Source organism: Chelonia mydas, chromosome 7, assembly GCF_015237465.2.
Source record: "Chelonia mydas isolate rCheMyd1 chromosome 7, rCheMyd1.pri.v2, whole genome shotgun sequence".
Classification (NCBI taxonomy): Eukaryota; Metazoa; Chordata; order Testudines; family Cheloniidae; genus Chelonia; species Chelonia mydas.
Genome location: NC_057853.1, coordinates 77,017,983 through 77,040,425, shown reverse-complemented (window position 1 = coordinate 77,040,425; position 22,443 = coordinate 77,017,983). Strand labels below are relative to the sequence as shown.

The window sequence follows — 22,443 nt, the reverse complement described above, 5'->3', positions numbered from 1 at the left end:
CCATTTGAAACTTGTTTAAAGCCCTTCTCACTAAGTTGATGAGCCAGTGTGTGAAGATGCTCTTCCCTTTCTTGGTCAGGTGAACCCCATCATTTCCCCAAAGCAAATTCTGTTTCGTGCAGCTTTCACAATCCCTCAGTCATGCATCATCAGGCTTTGAATCCTCAACATTTAACACCACAGCACACACTTACACTACTTGAGCTACAGGATTAAATACATGTCAGTTCATAGATTGAGGAGGGTCCCCCCGCGTCAGCTCAGGCTGTCTCTTTGTATAATTCAGTCTTTTGTCTGCCGGGCCTCTTGAACCCAATTAAAACCAGTATGTACAATTCCCTGCTGAGTTACTTACCTGTCTAGGAATTTGCATTAATAACCTCTCCCTCAGTGATTTTAGCTCCTACAAAAGCTCTGAAACCCTCCCCCATGGGTTATGAATGATCCATGCCCATAGTATCTAGCACACCTCATTATAATAATAATTGACATTTCCACAGACATCTCATGTCTGTCACAAGGCTTGAACACTGAAGAATCTTTAGGGTACTTCCAGAAAAGATGGTTGAAGAATATTAGCAAAGCAGTGTGGGAAAGCATGCTCTGCTTCTGTGACTGGCTTGCTCTATGGAAGATAGGCGTTAGTCCATTAAGGTCATGGTTGTTTATTATTTGTCTTTATTTATAAATAATATATACATTATAAATAGCGAATAGAAGTCGTAGTCATGGACCAGGACCCCATTGTGCTAGATGCTATACAAACCCCAAATAAAAAGGTAGTCCTTACCCCAAAGATCTTACTGTTATAAACATAAAACAAGAGACAGCAAATGGATGCAGACTAATAGATAGATGGGGGACTATAAGAAAACAACGAGGCTCTGGTCAGCATGACAGGCAATGATCTCAGCACCTCAGCAGCCTAACTTTTCCATTTCTTTTGTCGGCATCACAGAAAGAACGTTTTAAGGAGGAATCTGAAGGGAGACAATGAATTAGTTAGACAGATGTTCATGGGGAACTTCTCCCAAGCATGAAAGGTAGCATGATAGGAAGCCCAAAGGTGCTTGTTTAAAAATGTAATTCAGGGGTGTGGAAACTACAGCCCACGGGCCAAATCCAGCCCCTTGGGGCTTTGGATCTGGCCCGCTGGATTGCCACCGCCACAGGCTCCACACCACTCCTGGAAGTGGCCACACCACATCCCTGCAGCCCATGGGGGTGGGGCGGCAGAGAGCTCCACACGCTGCTCTTGCCTGCGGAACGGATTACTGCGGCCAATGGTAGCTTCGGGGGAGGTACCCACAGGCAAGGGAAACACGAGGAGCCCTCTGCACCCCCTCCCTAGGGGCCACAGGGACGTGGTGCCAGCCGCTTCCCGGAGTGGTAAGGGGCGAGAGCCAGGGCAGGCAGGCAGGGAGGGAGCCTTCCCTGGCCACCGTGCACGCTGCTGCCACCCCGGAGCCGCTCTAGGCAAGTGGCGTTGGGCCGGAGCCTGAACCCCTCCTGCGACCCACTCCCCAACTCCCTGCCCTAAGCCCCCTGCCTGCACCCCGCATCCCTCCTGCACTCCAGCTCCCCACCCTGAGCCCCCGCTGCACCCTTCCTGCACCTCAACTCCTTGTCCTGAGCCCCTGCCGCACCGTCCTGCACCTCAACCCCCTGCACTCCACACCCCTCCTGCACCCTAACCGCCTTTCCTGAGCCCCCTCATACATCCCGCACCCCTCCTCTGCCCCAACCCCTTTTCCTGAGCCCCTTCCTGCACACCACACCTCCTCCCACACCCCAGCCCCCTGCCCCGGCCCTGCAAGCAATTTCCCCACCCAGATGTGGCCCTCGGGCCAAAAAGTTTGCCCACCCCTGATGTAACTAGTGGGCAGTGGAGGCTGGCATCTTGGTTTCATCACAGGGAGGAGTTGACATCTTGATCGTGAATGAGAGATAAGTGGTAGGTTGGGGATAGGTCATGAAGGGGTCTTGAAAGTTACTCCTGGGGGGATTCTCTGTGACTGCACACCCACAGAAAACACCCTCCCCCACCCAAAGATTTCCTGTGTTTCCCTCCAGAAAATGGCAAGGAAGCAAAGGGAAGCTGCACTGGGGGAGCGGGGAAGGGCAGAGGTTGACCATGGGCCACTTTCGCGGGGGGGAGGGGGGGAATGGCCCCCTCCAAACAGAGGTGAGGTATGGGGGGGCTCACGGGCTTACATGCCACTGCCCCCCATCATTCTGCAAGCACAGAGCTGCCCAGCTGAAGGAGGCTGTGTCTCGGCTCTGCTGACTCTGCAGCTGAACGCTGCCTCCTGGGTCCTAGTGCTAGTCGTTCCCCTTCTGTGTGCTAGGAGCCTTCCTGTTTTCTATTCTTGAAACAGTGAGTGTCCACGGTGGGGCTGGGTAGGGAGGGGTGAGGGGAAGAGGCAGTGGGGAGGGCAGAGGGAGGGGAATGCAGAAGAAAAGGGGATAGGGGAAAGCGGGAGCCCAGCATGTGGCGTCCCCTTGGCAGCAGCTGGGGCTCCCCTGTTAAGCAGGCCCATCAAACCCTCACCCTGACAAGCTCTACCTCTCTAAACCTGTACCCCTCTGAGACTCCTCCACCCCAGTGATCCCCAACCAGCTGCACCTGGACACTCACCACGTCAAGCCCCACTCCTCCAGCACCCGGATCTCCCCCCCCTCCCACCCGAGCCCCATCTCCACACACCAAGCCCCTCCTCCTGAGCCCCAGCCAACTTTACCTGAATCCCCTTTACCTGGATACCATTGCCCCTGCACCCGGAACCCCGCAATGAGCCTCTGTGCATCCAGATCTCCCACTGAGCTGCCCTCACCCAGGTTGCCCCACACTGAAACTTCTCACCCCATGCCTGGATCCCCCCCACACTAAACCCCTCCACACTTGGAGCCTGCTGGGCTGAGTCGACCCACCCACACCTGGCACAGAGGGGCAGGGCCTGGGGGTATTTCTGGGGCAGGCCCAGCCCTTGAACTGTGTCAGGGTCAGGTGCAGCCTCACTACTGAGTTCCTGTACCAGGAGAGGTGGAGGCTTCAGGGTGATCTCTCACTTCAATGCAGCCAGTGGCCTGTGCTCCCCACTGCCATGGTGGAGCCACATTTATTTATTGACAAATAAAATTTGTAGAATTTTAAAATATTGTGTGCAGAATTTTTAATTTTTTGGCGCAGAATTCCCCCAGGAGTAGAAAGTGAAGACAAATAGCTTACATTTGTGGAATAAAAGAGGGGCCAATGTAGGGATTCAACTAGAGGGGTAGAATGGTGAGAGTGACCTGTTAGAAGAATGATCTTTGCAGCAGCATTCTGAATGGATGTGAATGGGGCAAGATTACATTAGTCAAAGCCAGAAAGAAGAATGTTGCAATAATCAAGACACGTTAAGAGTCTGTACAAGAGTTTTAACTGGGCAGAGAAGGCAGTATCTTTGAGGTGTTATGAAGAAAGATTCTTCAAGATTTGGACGTAGCCTGGAAGTGAAGACCTAGGGAGAGGTCTGAGTCAGAGATGCCACGCAGGTTATGGGCCTGAATGACCAGCAGAACAATAGTGTTGTGTCCACAGTGATCAAGAAAGGAAGTGGCAGGGAGGGAGATTGAGCTCTTTTTAGTCATGTAGAGCTTGAGCTGATAGCTAGATATCCAAAAAGAGATGTCAGAGAAACAAGTTGAGATTTCAGTTTGGCCAGAAGGAGACGGGGTCTGGAGTAGAGAGGAAATCTGAATGGTCAGTTTAGACATGATAGTTGAATTTGTGTTTGCACATGAAATTATCCAGAGATAAAATGTAGAGGGAAGAGAAATGGGGATCAAGATCAGAGTCCTTTGGAACCTCCACAGAAAGTGGGAGGGGATGTTGAGAATCCTCTGAAGTTAACACTGAAGGAGTGATTAGAGAGAGGTTGGAGGAGAACCGGGAGAGGACAGAGTCTCAGAAGCCACCGGAGGACAAGATTTCATGAAGAAGAGCATGGTCGACTGGGTGGAAGACAGCTGATGGGTCAAGGATGTACTCCCCTTTTAGTCTGTCTGCTTACGTTTTATTGTCTCTTGTTTTATATTTAGACTGTAAGCTCTTCGGGGTGAGGACCATCTTTTTAGTCTGTTTGTATGGCACCTACCAAAAGGGGTTCCTGATCAATGACTGGGCATTACGATAATGCACTTAATAAATAAATTTATGTTGATATGCACTGTATTGAAGCTGAACCTCTTAACTTCACCCTCAACCTAAATAAACATAGAGGTAACCCATAAAGCTCCTGGTGTGCCATGTATGCTTTTAATTTACCCATGCTTATGCTGTTTTCTGGCTGTTATGCCAGAAGCCTACCTGAAGGCCAATGGCTCACGGTTGCAATGCTGGCTCAGACATCTTGCAGATATGAGGTTCAGCTTGCCATTGAGACTCCTCCTCTTCCTCCGCTACAACAAAGAAGCTGAATGAGGTGCTGCCCTTGCCAATAACGAACATTCCCCTTGTAGTTTTGTATATAAATATTGTTCAAAATTTGGGTAGGACCTGAATGAACAAACATGACTGAAAATGTATTGAACATGCAACTATTGTATGTTGCTTTCTTTGAGTAAGGAAAGTTTTAAAGTTTACTTGGAGAAATAATCAAACTGGTTACAAAGTTTCAGAGTAACAGCCGTGTTAGTCTGTATTCGCAAAAAGAAAAGGAGGACTTGTGGCACCTTAGAGACTAACCAATTTATTGGAGCATGAGCTTTCGTGAGCTACAGCTCACTTCATCAGATGCTGTAGCTCACGAAAGCTCATGCTCAAATAAATTGGTTAGTCTCTAAGGTGCCACAAGTCCTCCTTTGGTTACAAAGTGCCTCCCTCCCATCTTTGTGAATGGGTTAAAAAATTAATTGTAAAACTGAAATTGCTGTTATATTATTTCACCTAGATTTTTTTTATCCCAAATTCTAAAAACACAAAATCTGAAAAATACATTGTCTCATGTCTGTCTGTCTGTCTGTCTAATCAGATTAAAAGAGTTGGGTGTGTTCTTGGACTATACCAAAGAAATTTTTAATAGTAGCAAAATTTACAAATTACGATACAGTTTTCTTTAATGGCTGAAATGTTTGGATACTTTTCATAGATTTAAAGCTAGTTTGAAGGTTTTTCTGTAAAATAGGTACACTATGTTACCAGTAACACATGAATCCTGTGGCATTAAGCCAAGACAGTAAATGAAGGTCATGGATTGTTTGCCAACTGCAGTTGTGTGTGCTGCTTGATTCCATAGGAGACTGGCAGTGCCAAGGAACAAAGACAGCTCTGTTTTTTAAGTTTATGATATGGATCGTTGGACAGAGTTTATGCCTGGTTGTGAAATGAAGCAAATGCTGATTTAAAGTAGTGCTGAAATGTATATAACTGTAAAATAAGCTGCTGTTCAAGTGTATAAGTTCGTGTTTTTCAACAACAAACTCAGATATTAGTGTTTTCTATCAGTCTCAGAAATAAGTCACCTACATATTCCATGTTACAAGACCCTCATTTTTAAGTGATATATTAATTTTATCTTCAGTGGTTTTATAACACTGGTTTTACAAAAATATTGTAAATTACAAGAGTAGGCCACACTGGTATAAATCTTTTTATATTGGTGTAGCGGACCTACTGTAGCTGTTTGCACCAGTTTTAACTATCTCAGAATATAGAGGTCCCTAGCATGGTTAGTGGATTTTCATTGAGAACACTGTAAAATAAAATATTAAAATGGAAATTAATTTATCATTTACTTTTAGCTACTATTCCATGCATATGTGGTTCTAGTTAAGTATTTTTAGCAAAATATTTTCGTTAGTGTGCAAAAGAATTGCCATAGTAGATATTAATTTTCTTTGTTATTAAGTTGCAGTCTATTAATAAAGCTTTGTCCAAACACTCAAACTTGTCAACCCTCCAGACAGCCTTGTGATTTATATTTTAACAAGTGCCTGCCTTGGACATTATTAAGAATTGTCTGCCTTGTGACAGATGTTGTGCAGAGAGTTCAGAATTTCAGTAATTAAATATCACAAAAATATATTGTGCTTTGTAACAGGCATATTCCAGTTGTTTCAATACTGGAATAAATTGCAGCAGTGGAACTCTTACTGAAAGGCTTAGTAAATGGGGTGCGGGGGAAGGCCTAGGTGAATGGAAGTAGTTAGTAAGAGAAGTAGCAGTATATTTTTCTTTAGGGAGGTCTACAACTACAGTCATCTTATTAAAGGGTGAACTAAAATGCTTTTTAAAAACCAAGATCGCAAAGTATTAGCCTAGTGCAGGTATAGAATTAAAAATAATTTCAAAACAAAATACTGCTGTTTGTTGCTTGCTTGCTTGACAAGTTGGGAAGCCAAGGTTCTGTTTCCCCTGAAAGAGCTGCTGCTATCGCTAATAGCTAAAGCCCTGATTTTTATAGGTGCTGAGCCAACAACTCCAAGTCATGTCAATACGAGAAGCTTTCACAGAGCTAAACTATTTGATATGATTATCCCTGAAGCATAAGGGAGTGAGGGAAGTTCTGCTCAGTGCCAGAGAATTGATGAGCATCTCAAGAAATGTATGAAATTGATGTAAATAAAGTCTAAAGAAGTGCTGTTTCTCTTTCTCTACTGCCATCTCTTCTCATGACCAATCTTGGTGTTGGTGAAAGTAGTTGAAATGTTTCAAAAAAAAAAAAAATAGCAGAAGGAAAATCTAGTGAAGTTAATGTGACTAAAGTTTTTATTTTAAAATGTTTCTTTGGTGGGGGTGAGGAAGAGCTCTCATATCTTTGACTGCTGGTTAGGAGTATAAAATCATAGAATTGTAGGACTGGATCTCAAGAGGTCATCTAGTCCAGCCCCCTGTACTAAGGCAGGGCCAAGTATATCTAGGAGACCTTCCACCTCTGATCATCTGCCAGTGGTGGAAGAAGGTACTATCCATCCCTCCTAAACATTTCCCCACACATTCAGATAACTCTGATTGTGAAGAGGTTTGTTTAGTCCAATAGACCCCTTGAAATCACCTTTCCCTGGGTGCGTTCTGCTAAAGGTGTAATTTGGGGTCCATGCAGCCTGTTTAAATTGATTTCTCTAGCTATTGAAATCAAACAGTTATTCAGTCTGCAGGTATCAGAAATGTCTTTAAAACATTCCTAAAACCCTGATTGCCATATGTGGCAATTGGGTTGAGCCATTCTGATTCTGTCACTTGGAACTGGCAGGCCTAGAAGGCCAAGGAATGTCAAAATTCAAAATTATTTCTGAGGAGAGGATAAGAATCCCGTTGAATTAAAGTGCAGTTATGCAGCCTTAATTTAGGCTAGGTAATGTCCTAAAGTGAGCACAGATATCATGGTTTGATGCATTGGTTTTGTGTATAAGGTATCGTGAACTGTTATGGAAGAAACCCTACCCTGAAGAATGTCTTTAGTGGGCAAAAGACCTTTCAGTTCACCTTTAATTTTTAACCTCACATAATTTTATGGTTTCATGTCTTGGTATATTTATTGCATTCCAGTTCACTGTTATGTCTGTCATTTGGAATAATTCAGTATGAGAACAGGGGTAGTCAAGAATTGATTTCATATTATTTTCTTGGCAAACTGTCCCCCTCCCCGGACTGCCATAAAATAAAGAATGTACCACTGTTTTTTGTTTAAAGAGTTTGGAGGAAATAATGCCTGTATGTTTGGTAATCTCAGCCTTCCTTATGATTTTTTCTACCTGCTGTGTATGTGAACTAAAACTGAAGAGTAGATTGAGCATAACTGCTGAATTTTTAGAATAATTGTTTGGAAACAGTTTTTTATATTAGATACTGCACCTCACACATTTTTTTTCCTCTTTAGAAAGTCTGGTGCATTGTTCGTTCTGTTTTTAATGCAAACGATAATTAATAAAAGCACAAAGCATGTAGAATCAAATTTACAGTAATTTATGGCAAGTTATCAAATAAAATCTGTCATGTCTTTTTGTTTATTGTAACTATATAAGTTGGCAATTCCTGTACAAAAGCAGCAAAACACATATTTTTATTGAGTTGGAAATATTTGGCAGTGGAGAGCAGCTAGGAGGTTGTATTCAGAAAGTGAGGGGAAAAATGTACACTTAAAACTCCCCTTTTCTTTTGCATCAGTTATAAACTGTTAACATATATTGTGGGAAACTAAAGGGCTTCCAAATAGTAAAACCCTGCCAGACTTCACAAATCCATTTCATCTTGCAGTGTGGTTGGCTTGTAGCAGCAAAAGACGTATAGCTTAATCCCCTGGCTGTGAATGTACTTTACCTTACCGTCTTCTGATCTGAGTGCATGTTGGTCTTAAATCAGTCCCGTATTAAAGCTGTTATCCTGCACCCATCTTTTTTTCCCCCTCCCCAGTTTTAGGGCTATTTGTTGGCACTTTTATAATAATAATAATAATAATAGTGAATGAACAGCAAACTAAGTTAGGTTTCTGGTGTGTTTCTTTAAAAAAAATCAGAATCAAAGCTGTTTACATTGTTTATTACACTGAGATTTGAAAGAAAGAAAGCTTAGATTTTGTAAAATACTAATACACTGCACAAATTGCATTTTACTTGTCTTTGCTAACAATTAAAGATTAGATTGTTTTGAGAGTTAGATCCAATACCGGTTCTTGTTCATTATCTAAAACAGTTTAGGAAATCAGAATTGTTTAGTAGCAGTTTGCTATAAAATTGTAGAATGGCTAGGGTGTTAGAATCCAAATTGACATTCTCCTTTAGGAGCGAGACAGACACCAGAGGCCTACCATTTGTATTCTTAAACCCTGTCTCTTTCAAGTAAATCGGGAAAGTGAAAACTTGATATCTGCATTTGCTGTATGGCAAGGACGGTAAACTTGAGCTGTCAGTCTCGCCACTAGTCTGGCTTTGTCTGTAGTTAAAATTATGACCCACTCTCTCTGGCCAGCCAAATGAGTAATCAGTAATGTGACTCGTGCTGGAAGTGACTCCATCACCACCTGTGACGGGGGATTAGTTACAGTTTACAGAGCACCGCCTCTTCCCTTCTTGCAACATGCCCTAAGCAAAGAGCTGGTTTCTCATTTGGGTGTCTGCGCTGCTGGAAGCTATTGCACTGTGTTTCCAGACAGAGAGAAGTATCCTTCGAGAGGCTTTTTTTCTGTGGATATCTAGCTGCTGTCTTGATGTGCTGTCTGTTTGGAGTGTCTGCTTGGTTATGTAAGCAGGCTCGGCAGAAATTATCATGACCCAGATCTGGGGACGCAGTAGTGCTTCAGCTGCAGGATTTCTCAGTCGTTAACACCACACTGTTGATGACAAAGACCGAGTTGTACTCCGCCTCCGTGCCAGGGCTGAGACGGAGACAGGATTTGCTCGTCGAATACTTGTTAGGTTACAGCCTGGGCTTGATTTTCATTTCTTAGCTTTTCTGAATGTTCAGTGTCAAAGATGCAAGTGAATCCGGAAATAGTTGATTAAAAAACATTTTCTTTTGATTTTGAAGACTAAAGTGGTGTGTATGAGTGGGTGAGATCCTGTGAAAACACTGTTCTAGAACAAATGGGAGATTTACCAGCTATCTGACTGCCATGACTTGTAAGAAAGCTACTTTGAGACTGTCGAGGACAAAGTAAGATTTATATTTTGTTCTTTTCGTGTCTTTTTTGAATTAATACTTAAGTTTTAGATACATTTTTTTCTTCACAGAGTGTGGAATGGGCTATTTGAGATTTCTCAGTTTTAGAACTATAGCAAAACAGTATTTCACTTTAAAAATAGTTTTAATAAAACTCAGTTCTCTTAGGACATTGAGAAAGGAGTAATAGATATATATATAAAAAGATACAGTATAAGAAGCTGCTGGTAGGCTGTGTATTGTGTTGCCCTTACTTCACTCAGTGTTTTTAAACAGTTTAACTTTTATTCCAGATATGCTGATTTTTCTTCTAATAGCACCCCAGGTATTTTCTAACAACTGTGGTGGTTGTTCCAAAGCCCTGTCTGGCTGAGAGGTTAGATTTGACATTCCTACAGGACACTAATGTTATGTTAAATAAAACTTGCAGTATCATATTAAGGTATTGGTTATATTAATGTTTGTTTGCAAACCTCGTATTTGTGAGATGCAAAAGGTGTCAACAAAAACCTATTTTTATATAGGTAGTTTTCTAAAAATATTTAAAGGATTGAGTACAGTCAAAATTAAAAAATCATGGAAAAAATAATGTAAACGATGTATGTATTTCCTGTTACATTTTAAATGGTGTGCTTTCAACATGGTGTGTGTTGAGCAGCTCAATTGTGTTGTAAGGACTGTGGCTGATTTATTTTAAAAATGCCTTTCAGGGAAGGCTCATCTGGTCTGCTTTTTCTCATGTGAATGGAATGTAGTGCACCATGGAACTCCAAACAGGATACAGTTGTTCTAAGCATTTTTCCTATGTAGTGGTAGGCCATAATAAGGCAGACATCCACACACTATTGGGAATTTATTGTAGTTTGGTTCAGTATGTGATATTCTAGTTAACACGTTAGTGCCATTTACGTAACCAGTAGGTAGATATTCTTTTCCAGCCCTGAATATAGAATATAAAAGCAATTTTTCTGTTACTTTAACAGTCTTCTGCATTAGTATTGAATTATAGGCTGTTTTGTGGCCAGAATTGTATTCCACAGTGACTTTCATCAGATGGCAGCTCCCTAAGGCTGTAGAAGTACCTAGCAGAATGATAGATCTGCCCAGTCTTGAATTACTTACTTATTATGCACATGTTCTATTTACATTTCTTTACATTCCAAATGCACTTAGACCGATAAAATATTTAGTACTAATTCACTGGAAAAGCCAGAATAATGTTAGCAGAATTTTAAGTTTTTGCTTTATTAAAATAAATGCATACATAATTTCTTGTTTTCATATATGAAGATGGTGTGTTGGCATGTTAGTAGAACACGTGATTATGCTTCTGATGACTTAAGTATTTAGATGAATAATGGATACATTGTTTGCCACTTAAAACTGGGTGTATGTTGAATTTAGATGATTTTAGATGTGCCCTTCATTTTTTTTTTGAAGAACATGTTAGAAATTATTCATAGATGAAAATGTATCTAGTGCATGTAGTAAATACTAAAATAAATTTGTATATCGGAATGTATTTAGTTGGTTATAAAGGTATGTGTGTCATGATTTTTTTGTGTGTGAAATACTTAAATTTTTTTTTACTTATGAAATCAGTGCATTTACTTAAATGTAAATATCTAGTTTACCTTTTTGTAGATTCAGGTCATTTAGTACCGTAGAACTTGTGTATTATGGTAGAAACAAATTATTTAAATAATAGTTGAAGGAATTTGTGTACATCACAGCTTGATATATCAAAAACAAAAATGCCCCACCAGTTTGGCCTAAAAGAATTGGAAACTCTTGTTAATTACCCCTGAGGTTCTAATAATTTTAGTTTTAGCCGGTACTAACAGTTGTTAAACATTACTCCCAGAACCCTTTGACCTAAGTTGAAAAGCTGGGATGTGTCCTAAATTATGTGTTTTTCAAATTGGAAAATGACTAGCTCTCTCACAGGAAATACAACAACCTGTGGCTCTTTTATATGAGAGAGGTTATAAGAAATGAGCTTGAATTTCAAAACCCATTTTATTTATCCTTTATCCTTTGCTACTTGATAAAATTACTTCTGAGTATAAATCATGGCAACAAACAGCTATTGGGAAAAAAATATAGCTGTTTGGAGGTTTAATGATGAAGCAGCATAATGAGAACGTGCCAGTGTTTGTGTTATCTTAATTAAACAGTTTGACTAGAAAATAATATATAGAAAAGTAAGTTTAATTACTAGCATATATAAAATTAGTGTGAATGATCTTTTCAAGTATTATAGTTTTAAATAAAAAATGTATCAAGTTTTCTGTATTTTTTTTGCTAAAGAAAGCAAAAACTGGTGAATATTAATGTTATACTTTTAGTCAAAAACAGTAACAGTTATTTAATTTCAATACTTTTTAATGGATAAAATGCTGTAAATATTTACTAGGCAAATGGGTATTTTAACAAGGCCAATACACCGTATAAGAATAATACCTAAATGACCTTAGTGTGAGCTGAAGAGTGGGGCTTTAGGCATTTGAGTTCAATACCCACCTAAACAAGATGTAATAATATTAATTCATATTAAATATTTGAAAATACCCTAATGAACTAACCACACAATTATTTATTCAGCTATAACTTGAGTATTCCTTGCAATGAAAATTAGCCACTGTAATAATGTAGACATTCTAAAAATAATATTCTATTATTTATATGCATTATATGCATCCGATGAAGTGAGCTGTAGCTCACGAAAGCTTATGCTCAAATACATTTGTTAGTCTCTAAGGTGCCACAAGTACTCCTTTTCTTTTTGTGAATACAGACTAACACGGCTGCTACTCTGAAACCGTTCTATAGACAGCAGTTCTCAAGTTTGAGGTCCATGGACCCCACTGGTGCCCTCTGTGCGCTTGCTGATGGTCTTCAGAGAGCTGGTTGGTCACATAGTAGTGGACTACTTTGTTTCCAGCTGCTTAATTGGGTTAAATAGATATAAAAATACACTATACATTTTCTTGATACTACTACTTTATGTAAGCAATATCTATAGTTGTTACAGTGATCATAAATGGGTGAGATGGTTTGTGTGATTGCAGAGGTGAGGGGAATTTGTCTACAAGACCCACAATATGAAAAAGTTTGAGAACCTCTGTTAGGCAATGAGAGTAATTTATTTAATATGTTAACCCACCCAATTTCTGCATCAAGGTCACAAAAGCCTGAAAGTTATATGGTGGTGTTAGCCTGAGAGCTATGCTAGATGCCCCCTCCAGGCAGGTACTTTGCTGCATGCACGGGTACAAAGCTGTATTAATCATTATTTGATGATGTAACAAAGGAGCAAGTCAATTTAGGCACTATATATATTAATTATTAATGACATTGGTAATAAAGAAACTAAAGCATTTGTTTCCATGGAACTTCTTTTGACCAAGCACTGGATCACAATGCCGTAAAATAAACAGGATTGGAGGCACCAATTCAGAAAAACTCCGAAGTCCTATGTTGCTTAAAGTTAATCATGCGCCTATGTGCTGTTTTGAATATAGACTTAAGTATGTGCTTAAGTGCTTTGCTTAATTGAGGCCTTTAGGGTTTTAAGTCCTAGAATCATATAGCTACAAGAAATAAAAAGGGAAAGCTATGTGGTGTTGCCCGTGTAAAGGAGGATTGGTTGTAGGCTGAAGATGTTCAGTTTTTCCCATTTCCAGCACATAGACGTGTTTCTCAAGAGACTTTGTGGTTTGTAAAGAAGCTTTTTTTCTATAGTCTTGTAAATAGGCCACTTGGACATCCTTGTATGTATTTTCTTGTCATTATATATTTGACTTGCTAACCTCTGATCGCTGAGTCCTTCATGCCATAGTTGATTAGTCTCTCAGGTTTTGTTTTTTGTTTTTTTAACCCATTTTATGTCTCTTGTGGCATGGGATACTACTTACTAGAATTCCCACTGTCTGTGCTGGCAGGTAGAAAAATGAAGAAACAGTTGAAGAATGACAGTGTTTTTACTTAATGCTTTGCTTCTCCAAATCCATTACTACATTCCAGTTCTGGAGTCTCACTGATGGAATCTGGACTGTTTTTCCAAGAATTCTGACTTCTCTTTATAGATGTTTTATATAAGAATGTTTTCCATTACTGCTTGGGAAATTTCAAGCTAAGCACATTCAGCTGGCCTGCCACCCGTGTTCTAGGGAGGTGTGGCATTGCACAGTTTTGGTTTATTTTCTGTCTGTCTGCTTGTAGGAGGACTTATATTCCCAGACTGTCTGGGCTGGCCTATTAAGGGGGTTAGAGAAACTAAATTAGTAGGTATTAAATTACTTTTCTGAGTAGAGAACCACAGATACATGATTTGGGATCAGTTCATACAATTCCTGCAATCAGATAAACTGGTGTTTTATATGTAACTTACTATGTAGTATTGCTCAAAGACAAGCATTAAGTCACACTCCAGATAGTTGTTGTTGTTGTTGTTTAGTTAATTACATTCTATGTACAGATATATGTATACAGAATCATTTTTGTTGACTTAAATTTTGAAGGCAATTTAAAAAAATCAGTTTGAAGAAGAAGTAGAGTATATGTAAATATGCAGATGCTAATCAGTAAATAGAAAAACTAAACCATCAGAATTGTTAAATTAATCTGCTTGTTCTTTAAAACTTATTTTGGCACACATGGCTTGTTCCAGATTATAGGGTTTGAACTCCATTCTTTACTGACTCAAAAGACTAACTATTCCAAGGCCAGCTATATGTAAACAACTTGAGTAAAGGAATTCTGTAAAGTATTAGAAGTTACATAATTACAAACCATTGAGGATCCATGATTGCCCAACATTCCAGCACATTCTTTCTTTTCTCTCTCTTCCTTTCCTTCTGCCCCTTCTCATCTTCATTCCCCTCCCTCAAATAATCTCTTGCGGCTATCATACTTTTGAGGACTGCTGATTGGTTGATGAGTTTTTTCCTTCTCCGAGACAGTAATAGAAGGGATTATAATTGAGAAAATACAGAAATGAGCAATGTAGCATGCTAAATCTGCATGGTAAATATAGAGAAAGTAGCTCCCTTCCCCCAAATAGGACATAGTTAAAATAAACTAATACATGGCTCTGGGAATATGTCTCCTCGTTTGCTGTATGAGTGCCAGACCTGCTAAACTCTGCAGGTTTTTTTTTTTATTTTTTTACTGATACCAGTAACAAGACAACACCCTAATAAAACATAGTAACCTCTGGTGATGGTATTCTTAATTTGTAAATGAATAACAGTGAAGTGAATTTGTCTTCCAGTTGTGTTTTGTGCAGAATGAAGTCTGCACAACAGCTCTAAAAGGAAGTGTTTAAGAGGGTGTGGTTTTGTTTCCATTTCTATTATTTTAGAGATGTTATTAGTACAGTGAATTCTTTTTCTAGAAGAAATAAGTCTGTTTTTAGGATGATTTCATAGTATGTTCCTATTTTGATTTAGATAAATAAAGCAAGTGTGAAATTTCTTATTTGCACTTCAACTGGAAAAAAAAGGGGGGTTGGAGAGACAGATTCAGCGTGTCATGTTGTGGAACAGTGATTCATAATGGAGAAGCCCCTGCCTGGTTGGTGAGATACTAGACGTTTTAATGGAGTGGTGCTACAGAGATGCTAGCTCCCAGTTTTTCTTGTTTCATGTTCAGCATATCAGTGTAGATTATGATTGCTGCACTGTTTAGGTGACCGAAGTAAAATTCTGTGTGTGATTGTCCCAGGCACGTTATTTTAGCTATCTGTTCGCCCTCACTTGCACACACACTCTCTCACATATGTGGCATTTTCACTAATCTCTATATTATACATTTTGAGTGTATGTATATTTCTTATTTTTTCCTTTTTCCTCCTGTATTCTTACCCTACGTTCTCGGTTTTGATGTATTTTCCTTTTATTGCCTGTACTCCCTCATTCCTGATTTTCTATCTTGTACAGTTTTCTTCATCTGCTCTTCCTTTCCCTTCTTTTTTTTTGTTGCATTTTGCACTTTCTTTGCTGAAAGTCCCCTTTCTTGTCTTCCCCCAGTCCCTTAATCACTTCCTCTTTCTACTGTCAGCCCCTTTTTCACAACCTCATCATATCTCCTTCCGCTACCCTCAGTCACTTTCCCGGGATTCCCTCTCACCAATCTGTCATCTAACTCCTCCTCTTAGTAAACCCCTGTCCAGTCACACTGTCACTATGCTTTTTCTGGTCCGGGAAACTCCACCCCCACTGATCAGAGTGACTGCTCAAGGGGAACCTTCTTCCCCAGTTATATTTTCTTCCCACTCATTCTCTGTAAGTTTCTCCTTCTTGCACTAAATGGGAGAGTACGAAAGCATTTTGGAGCCAGAAGAGGCGGCAGAATTTCCACTTGGGAGAAGCACATCCTTCTGAGTCAGTGTGCAGGAGCTGATAGTTCTCTCTCTAAGTGTGGAAGAAGCCCTCCAAGGAGAGAGAAGATCGTGTCACTGGAGGCTTAAAAGATGTTTTGTCTGAGGTTGCTGTGTTGGAGCAGCTGAGTCTGATTGCTGGTAGGGGAAGGAGTAATGTAGCCTGGAGGGAGTGCAGAAGGGAAGATGAAAGTAGGAGAGGCAATATAAGTGTCAGAGAACAGGAGAATGGGGAAACTGACCAAGCATGGTGGAAGAGAATTCAGCAGAGATGAAGGGTGCAGTCTCATGCCTGCATTTCCTTCCACCATGTTGTCTTAAGCAGATGCTGCTGTGCAAGCCTGACCTGCAGGCTGAAAGAGACGACCTGAATATGCAGCTGTGTGGCCAGGGTAAAATCCTGTGCTCTGAAATGGAACATTGATCTTCTGTGGTAAACACACTCTTGCTCAACAACAATGTGGACAAGGAAGACTATGTATTGCAGTTCTGTGTTCTCACCCTAGTCTTTCCACTGACAGCACAAACAAACCAGCAAAATACATTCAGGTTCCTATCTTAAATGACTAGTTGTTCTGAATGAGCAAGAGATAATTAAGCATTAACTGGGTTATCATAACACATGTGACTTTATATTTGCTGGAACAATGGGGTAAAGGAGGAGCCAAATCTTATCTTGGTTCTTTGAAATTCTTAGCTTTGTTCATTTTATTTTTTCAGACATTCAAGCCCTTGGTTGGAAAAAGTGTGTACAGTTCAATCACTGCACTAGAATTCCTTGTGGACAAACAACTGGATTTTGTAACTGAAGATAGTGCCTTTCAGCCCTATCAGGTAAGAGATATGGGTAGTGTACAAGTCCAAGTCATCCAGTTTAATTGAATCCACTGTGCGTTATTTTTAAAAAGCTTTTTATGGGCCAAATCCTGTGTAATATTGAGCCCATTCATTTCCCATTGGTCAATGGAAACAGAAGGTGCTCACCATTTCACAGACTTTAGTGGTGAATCTGTAAGGGGAAAAAAACTACATATACTGTGTCACAGATCCTCCTTCAAAATAAAATTTCCAAACTGTTTGTTAAAAGTTAACTAATACAGCTAATTATGGAGTAGATAACAGTATATTGTCTATTCTACTGGAGATGTGCTTTGGTCATTGAAACTCAAGTAGTGCATTTGTACTTGATTATTTATTGTTCTTCTCGTAAGACTGAATTAAAGTAGTTTTTCTTTTAAAAAAATAGTCTGATTCCTCCCTCATGGGTGACATAAATGGATAATTGCTGCTGTTTCTAAGTGTGTTTTCACAATTCCCGCATTCCAGATTTCTTAATCATAGCCCTAATAAATTAGAAGAGTACTTTCAGTATGTACTTGTGTATGTGTTTAAGACATGGTGTTTGTGAGGGATCTAGTCGCCAGAATCCTTAGAAAAACATAATTTGATTTTCTTTAAAGATAAGATTTCAAAACATTTCTTCTTTAGTAAATAAAAAGGGATAGAATACTGATTTTCTTTTTTTACTCTGACTATAATCAGTCCAATGCAAATTGCCATAAGCTGTCTTTCTATTATAGGTTTCAGAGTAGCAGCCGTGTTAGTCTGTATCCACAAAAAGAAAAGGAGTACTTGTGGCACCTTAGAGACTAACAAATATATTTGAGCATAAGCTTTCGTGAGCTACAGCTCACTTCATCGGATGCATGCAGTGGAAAATACAGTGGGGAGATTTTATATACACAGAGAACATGAAACAATGGGTGTTACCGTACACACTGTAAGGAGAGTGATTAGTTAAGGTGAGCTATTACCAGCAGGAGAGAAAAAAAAAAAAACCTTTTGTAGTTATAATCAAGGTGAGCCGTTTCCAGCAGTTGACAAGAACGTCTGAGGAACAGTGGGGGGGGGGAAATAGTTTTACTTTGTGTAATGACACATCCACTCCCAGTCTCTATTCAAGCCTAATTTAATGGTGTCCAGTTTGCAAATTAATTCCAATTCAGCAGTCTCTCGTTAGTCTGTTTTTGAAGGTTTTTTGTTGAAGAATTGCAGCTTTTAGGTCTGTAATGGAGTGACCAGAGAGATTGAAGTGTTCTCCGACTGGTTTTTGAATGTTATAATTCCTGACGTCTGATTTGTGTCCATATATTCTTTTACGTAGAGACTGTCCAGTTTGGCCAGTGTACATGGCAGAGGGGCATTGCTGGCACATGATGGCATATATCACATTGGTAGATGTGCAGGTGAACGAGCCTCTGATAGTGTGGCTTACGTGATTAGGCCCTATGATGGTGTCCCCTGAATAGATAGGTGGACAGAGTTGGCAATGGGCTTTTTTGCAAAGATAGGTTCCTGGGTTGGTGTTTTTGTTGCGTGGTGTGTGGTTGCTGGTGAGTATTTGCTTCAGTTTGGGGGGCTGTCTGTTGTAGGTTATACAAAGGTAATACTTTGAGTCTGTTTGAGAGTGTTAATGGCTGATCAACACCACAGTAATGTTCCTCCCTCCTTCAAAATTACTGTAGTATTTTTTCCAAATACATGGCTTAAAAAATAAAATGGAAATAAGACCTATATAGATAGAATTCTGTTTTTCAGTTCACTTAATGGTTGATGCTTTTGTCGTGAATCACTAATATTTGAGGAACCTAAGCAAATTCAAAACTATTTGTCTGAGTCCAGGTTCAATCTTCCAACTTGTTCTTAGTTTACTAAGAAAATGCCTGCTATAATTGTCTTCAGCTTTGCATGAGAGTTTATTTCCTCCAATCTTGCTCATTTCAGTTGTGGCAAGTATCCTTATTTTGGCAGTAGGTTGCTTTGGATTCCCAGAGAACAATCTGAGCAAATTTACAGTAAAGCAAAAGTGAATGTATGAAGAAGAATGTTGCATCTTGTAAAGCAATCTGATTTCTGTCACCTAGCCATGCAATAATTGTAGTGGATAGGTGCCAGGGCGGCTTTTGTCCTTGCCCCCAAAAAACGGGAGTTTTGATTGGGGTGGTAAATCAGTATAGAAGTAATACAGTAATTCTTGAAAAATGTGCACTTGTCACATGAAATGCTGGCTACATCATAATTATTTATAATTAATACTCTATTGTAATTACAGCATGGAAAGAAGTAGGATACACTATCTCCTATAACATTTGTATCTATTAAATTTTTTAAGTAGGTATTTGAAGGTTAAAGATGCTGCAAAGACTGCTTTTAGGTTTAGGAGTTTTTTGTTTACACTAGAGTCGGGATCTTCTTACCTGGAGTTGTTAATCCTTGATTTGTCTTTAGAAGACATTTCAATCTCTTATTTTCTTCCATAAGAGGAGTTAGAGTCACAGATATTTTTTACTTATTATTTTAAAGAGAGAGGAGTTTTGTGCCAGATTGTTGATATCAGAAACTGAATTCCTGTTTTCACTGAAAAGGTGTAGTATGAGCAGTGCAGAGTTGTATCTGTGTCAGTCCCAGGATATTAGAGACACACGGTGAGTGAGGTAATATCTTTTATTGGACCAACTTCTGTTGGTGAGAGACAAGCTTTTGAGCTTCACAAAGCTGACCTGATGAAGAGCTCTGTGTAGTCTGAAAGCTTCTCTCTCACCAACAGAAGTTGGTTCAATAAAAGATATTACCTCATCCACCTTGTCTCTTTAGTATGAGCAATAACATATAGTGGACACTAGTGTAAGATTTCTTTAATCTCTGCCTCCAGTGTTCCTCCTTCTGACAGGGAGAGGATCGTCATTGAGTGTGAGAGAGAAATGATTGTTCCATGCATCTCAGCTGTCCACTGCTGGACTGAGATCCCCAATTTATGAACCATCAAATGAAAATTACTTGGTTATAATAAGAATCTAAATTACTATTTCACTGACATGGTAACCAACAGATTACTGATATTAGAGTCTTTTTAACGTACTGATGGAACCTAAATTCTAGATCTAACTAGACACATTTTGTATGTTTTGTGTGCTGTATACCAAGATGCTGAGCTCACTGACCACTTGAACTAAGATTTCATTATAGTAAGTATTTGTTGACTTAAGTAGTCAGCTGTTACTGGCATATATTTTGTGAACAGTATTCAGAAGCACATCCCTCCTCCCATTTCCAGGGACAGTGTAGTTTCATGACCAATAATTTTGTTTAGAATGTGCGAATAAAAATATTGAATGGTAGTGTTCCTAGGATATAAAGGAATCCTTCTGTAAAATACATTATAAGAACAGCCATACTGGGTCAGACCAAAGGTCCATCTAGCCCAGTATCCTATCTTCCGAAAGCGGCCAATGACAGGTGTCCCAGAGCACTGTGAAAAAATAGATGAGAGCTCCTTCCCTGCCTGAAGGAGCATACAGTCTAAACTACTTTCTGTTTTCATCACTTTTTAGAAATGCCATCTTGCTTTCTAGAAGCAACAGAGGTAAGACTTCTGGAGTTCAGGAGATAAGTTTGTTCTCCTGCTCGTTCTACAATGCCATTAACCTATTTCTGAATGGAGAACTTAAGAACCCAAGTATGCAGAGATAGATCTATTTTAATCCTTCCTAAATATATTTAACCCTCTGTTTTGGAGTCTAACAGTGTTGTGTTTTCAGCATGGAAGCCTTAGAGACTGTTTTAAAGCTTTATGGTGAACTAGGTTCACCCCCCTCCCCATTGTTGTTTTTTTTTTTTTTTTTTTGCCACACATCATGGTAGTAGTCTGAGCACTTAGTTTCAGCCCCGTTGGCTCAGATTTTTAAAGGTATTTAGTCATGCTGTGCTGATTGCTGCAATGCCTAACTTATTTAAGAGCCTAAATCTCATTTTCAAAGGGTATTTAGGCACTTAGGTGCCAAATCCCAGTGACAGTCAAAACAAGCTGGATTTAAACCTGCGTGGGGTGACTCCATCAAATTTCATATTCTGTGCTTCAACCTTTGGCCTGTTTCCATTGTAATTGAGATAATGAACATATTCATCATAATGTTACTATTGGGAAATAGATGTTCCTAGAACCTTTCTCCTGTAGATCACTGGTATGACTCCTGCTCAGATCAGTTCAGATCAGTTGTTATAAAACACATTGGCATCTAACGTGATGATCTGTCTTCTGGCCTGGAAGAAATGAGGTTGTTGTCTTAGTCCAATTTCAAGATGACAAGTGCTCAAGCCAGACAAAACAGCACAATGGGCATCCTTTTAGTCTTAGCAGAAAGGATAAGGATTGAGTAGGCAAGGAGACTAAATTATTCTCCCCTCTAGAAGTGTTTACTCCAGAACAGGGTTAGAGGCATATTAACTGAGGAATTTTGAACCACAGATTCCTATGCCACCCATATCTGCTGTGAGGATCAGTAAACTTTAGTTTCTGTGATAGTAGATCCAGCACCTTTTCACAAGCATTAAATGTACTTATTTTTCAAAAAATGGGATACATATAACAGCTAGGTCACAGCATCTGGTGATTCTTATAGCACCTTCATCTTCTTACGTGGTTAGTAAATCTTGCACTTCATATATGGATTTACGTAATACATCTATGTTTCTTGTCATTATAGGATTTCCATTTTTCATGTCTGTATGGGTGCTGCTTTTAAGCCAGTCCATTTCTTCACAGATGTAAGAAGTTTCTTTGAGGCCCTTCATTTATAATTTGTTCCTACAAGATCCTGACCATGTAATGCAGTAGTTATCACCCTATAATTTTTGATTGCCTACCAATCACATACCTGCAGTTTTTATTTTGATTGCTGTATAAAGGAGATAGCAGGTATTATTTCTTACTTGAAAATTTTGTGTGTGACTGAGTGCGACTCTCATTCATTAATCTGGGATGGTCAGGCCTGTTAGTCGAGTATTTCCTTGTTATGGCAAGACTCTTTGCTTCTAGGGAAAAGTCAGACTTAAGCAGAGGATCGAGGCAAACCGGTTTAGCAATGACATGAAAATTCTGTCTTGTTACCCACAGTAAGTGGTGGGTGTAAAAATGTTTGTTATATATTCACTATCCTACTGTATATCTATAATGAACACACATGAGTATGAAACATGATACAGAAGACAAATTATCAATATTTTTTGTACTTTGGGTCCAAAATATGGCAAATGTACTTTAAAATTGTTTATATTTTCCATTAACATACAGTACACCCTTACTATAATGCCCTTTGCAATAGTAAACCTTGAGCTATAGCCAACTTGATCCCTGGATCCCACCTCCAGCCCCACCTGCTGCGGTGAGGGGGCTGAGAGGTCCTCCAGCCCCAGGGCTGCAAATGGTGGGGCAGACAGTTCCCGCGTGGCTGCAAGCATGGGTTCAGAGGGGGGCAGGCAACTCCTCCAACGCCGGGGCCAGAATCAGGGGTAGGTGGGGGGCAGACAGCTCCGGCCCGGGAGCAGTAAGCAGCAGGGGCTCCATGGGAGCCAGAGGAACTCT

The 22,443-nt window shown here is 39.9% G+C and overlaps 1 protein-coding gene across 7 annotated transcripts in view; it reads left to right on the top strand.

Annotated features, from left to right (window-relative positions):
* JMJD1C (jumonji domain containing 1C) overlaps nucleotides 1-22,443 on the top strand; it is a 314,652-nt gene that overhangs the window by 181,446 nt on the left and 110,763 nt on the right. For 5 of the 7 annotated variants that reach the window (XM_027835065.3, XM_027835066.3, XM_037905086.2 and 2 more), the window contains one exon: nucleotides 16,743-16,856. In XM_027835065.3, coding sequence (XP_027690866.2) covers nucleotides 16,743-16,856 — 114 coding nt within the window. Of the gene's footprint in view, nucleotides 1-9,065; nucleotides 9,635-16,742; nucleotides 16,857-22,443 lie in introns of those variants that run through there. The other 2 variants (XM_037905088.2, XM_037905089.2) reach the window with 1 other exon arrangement.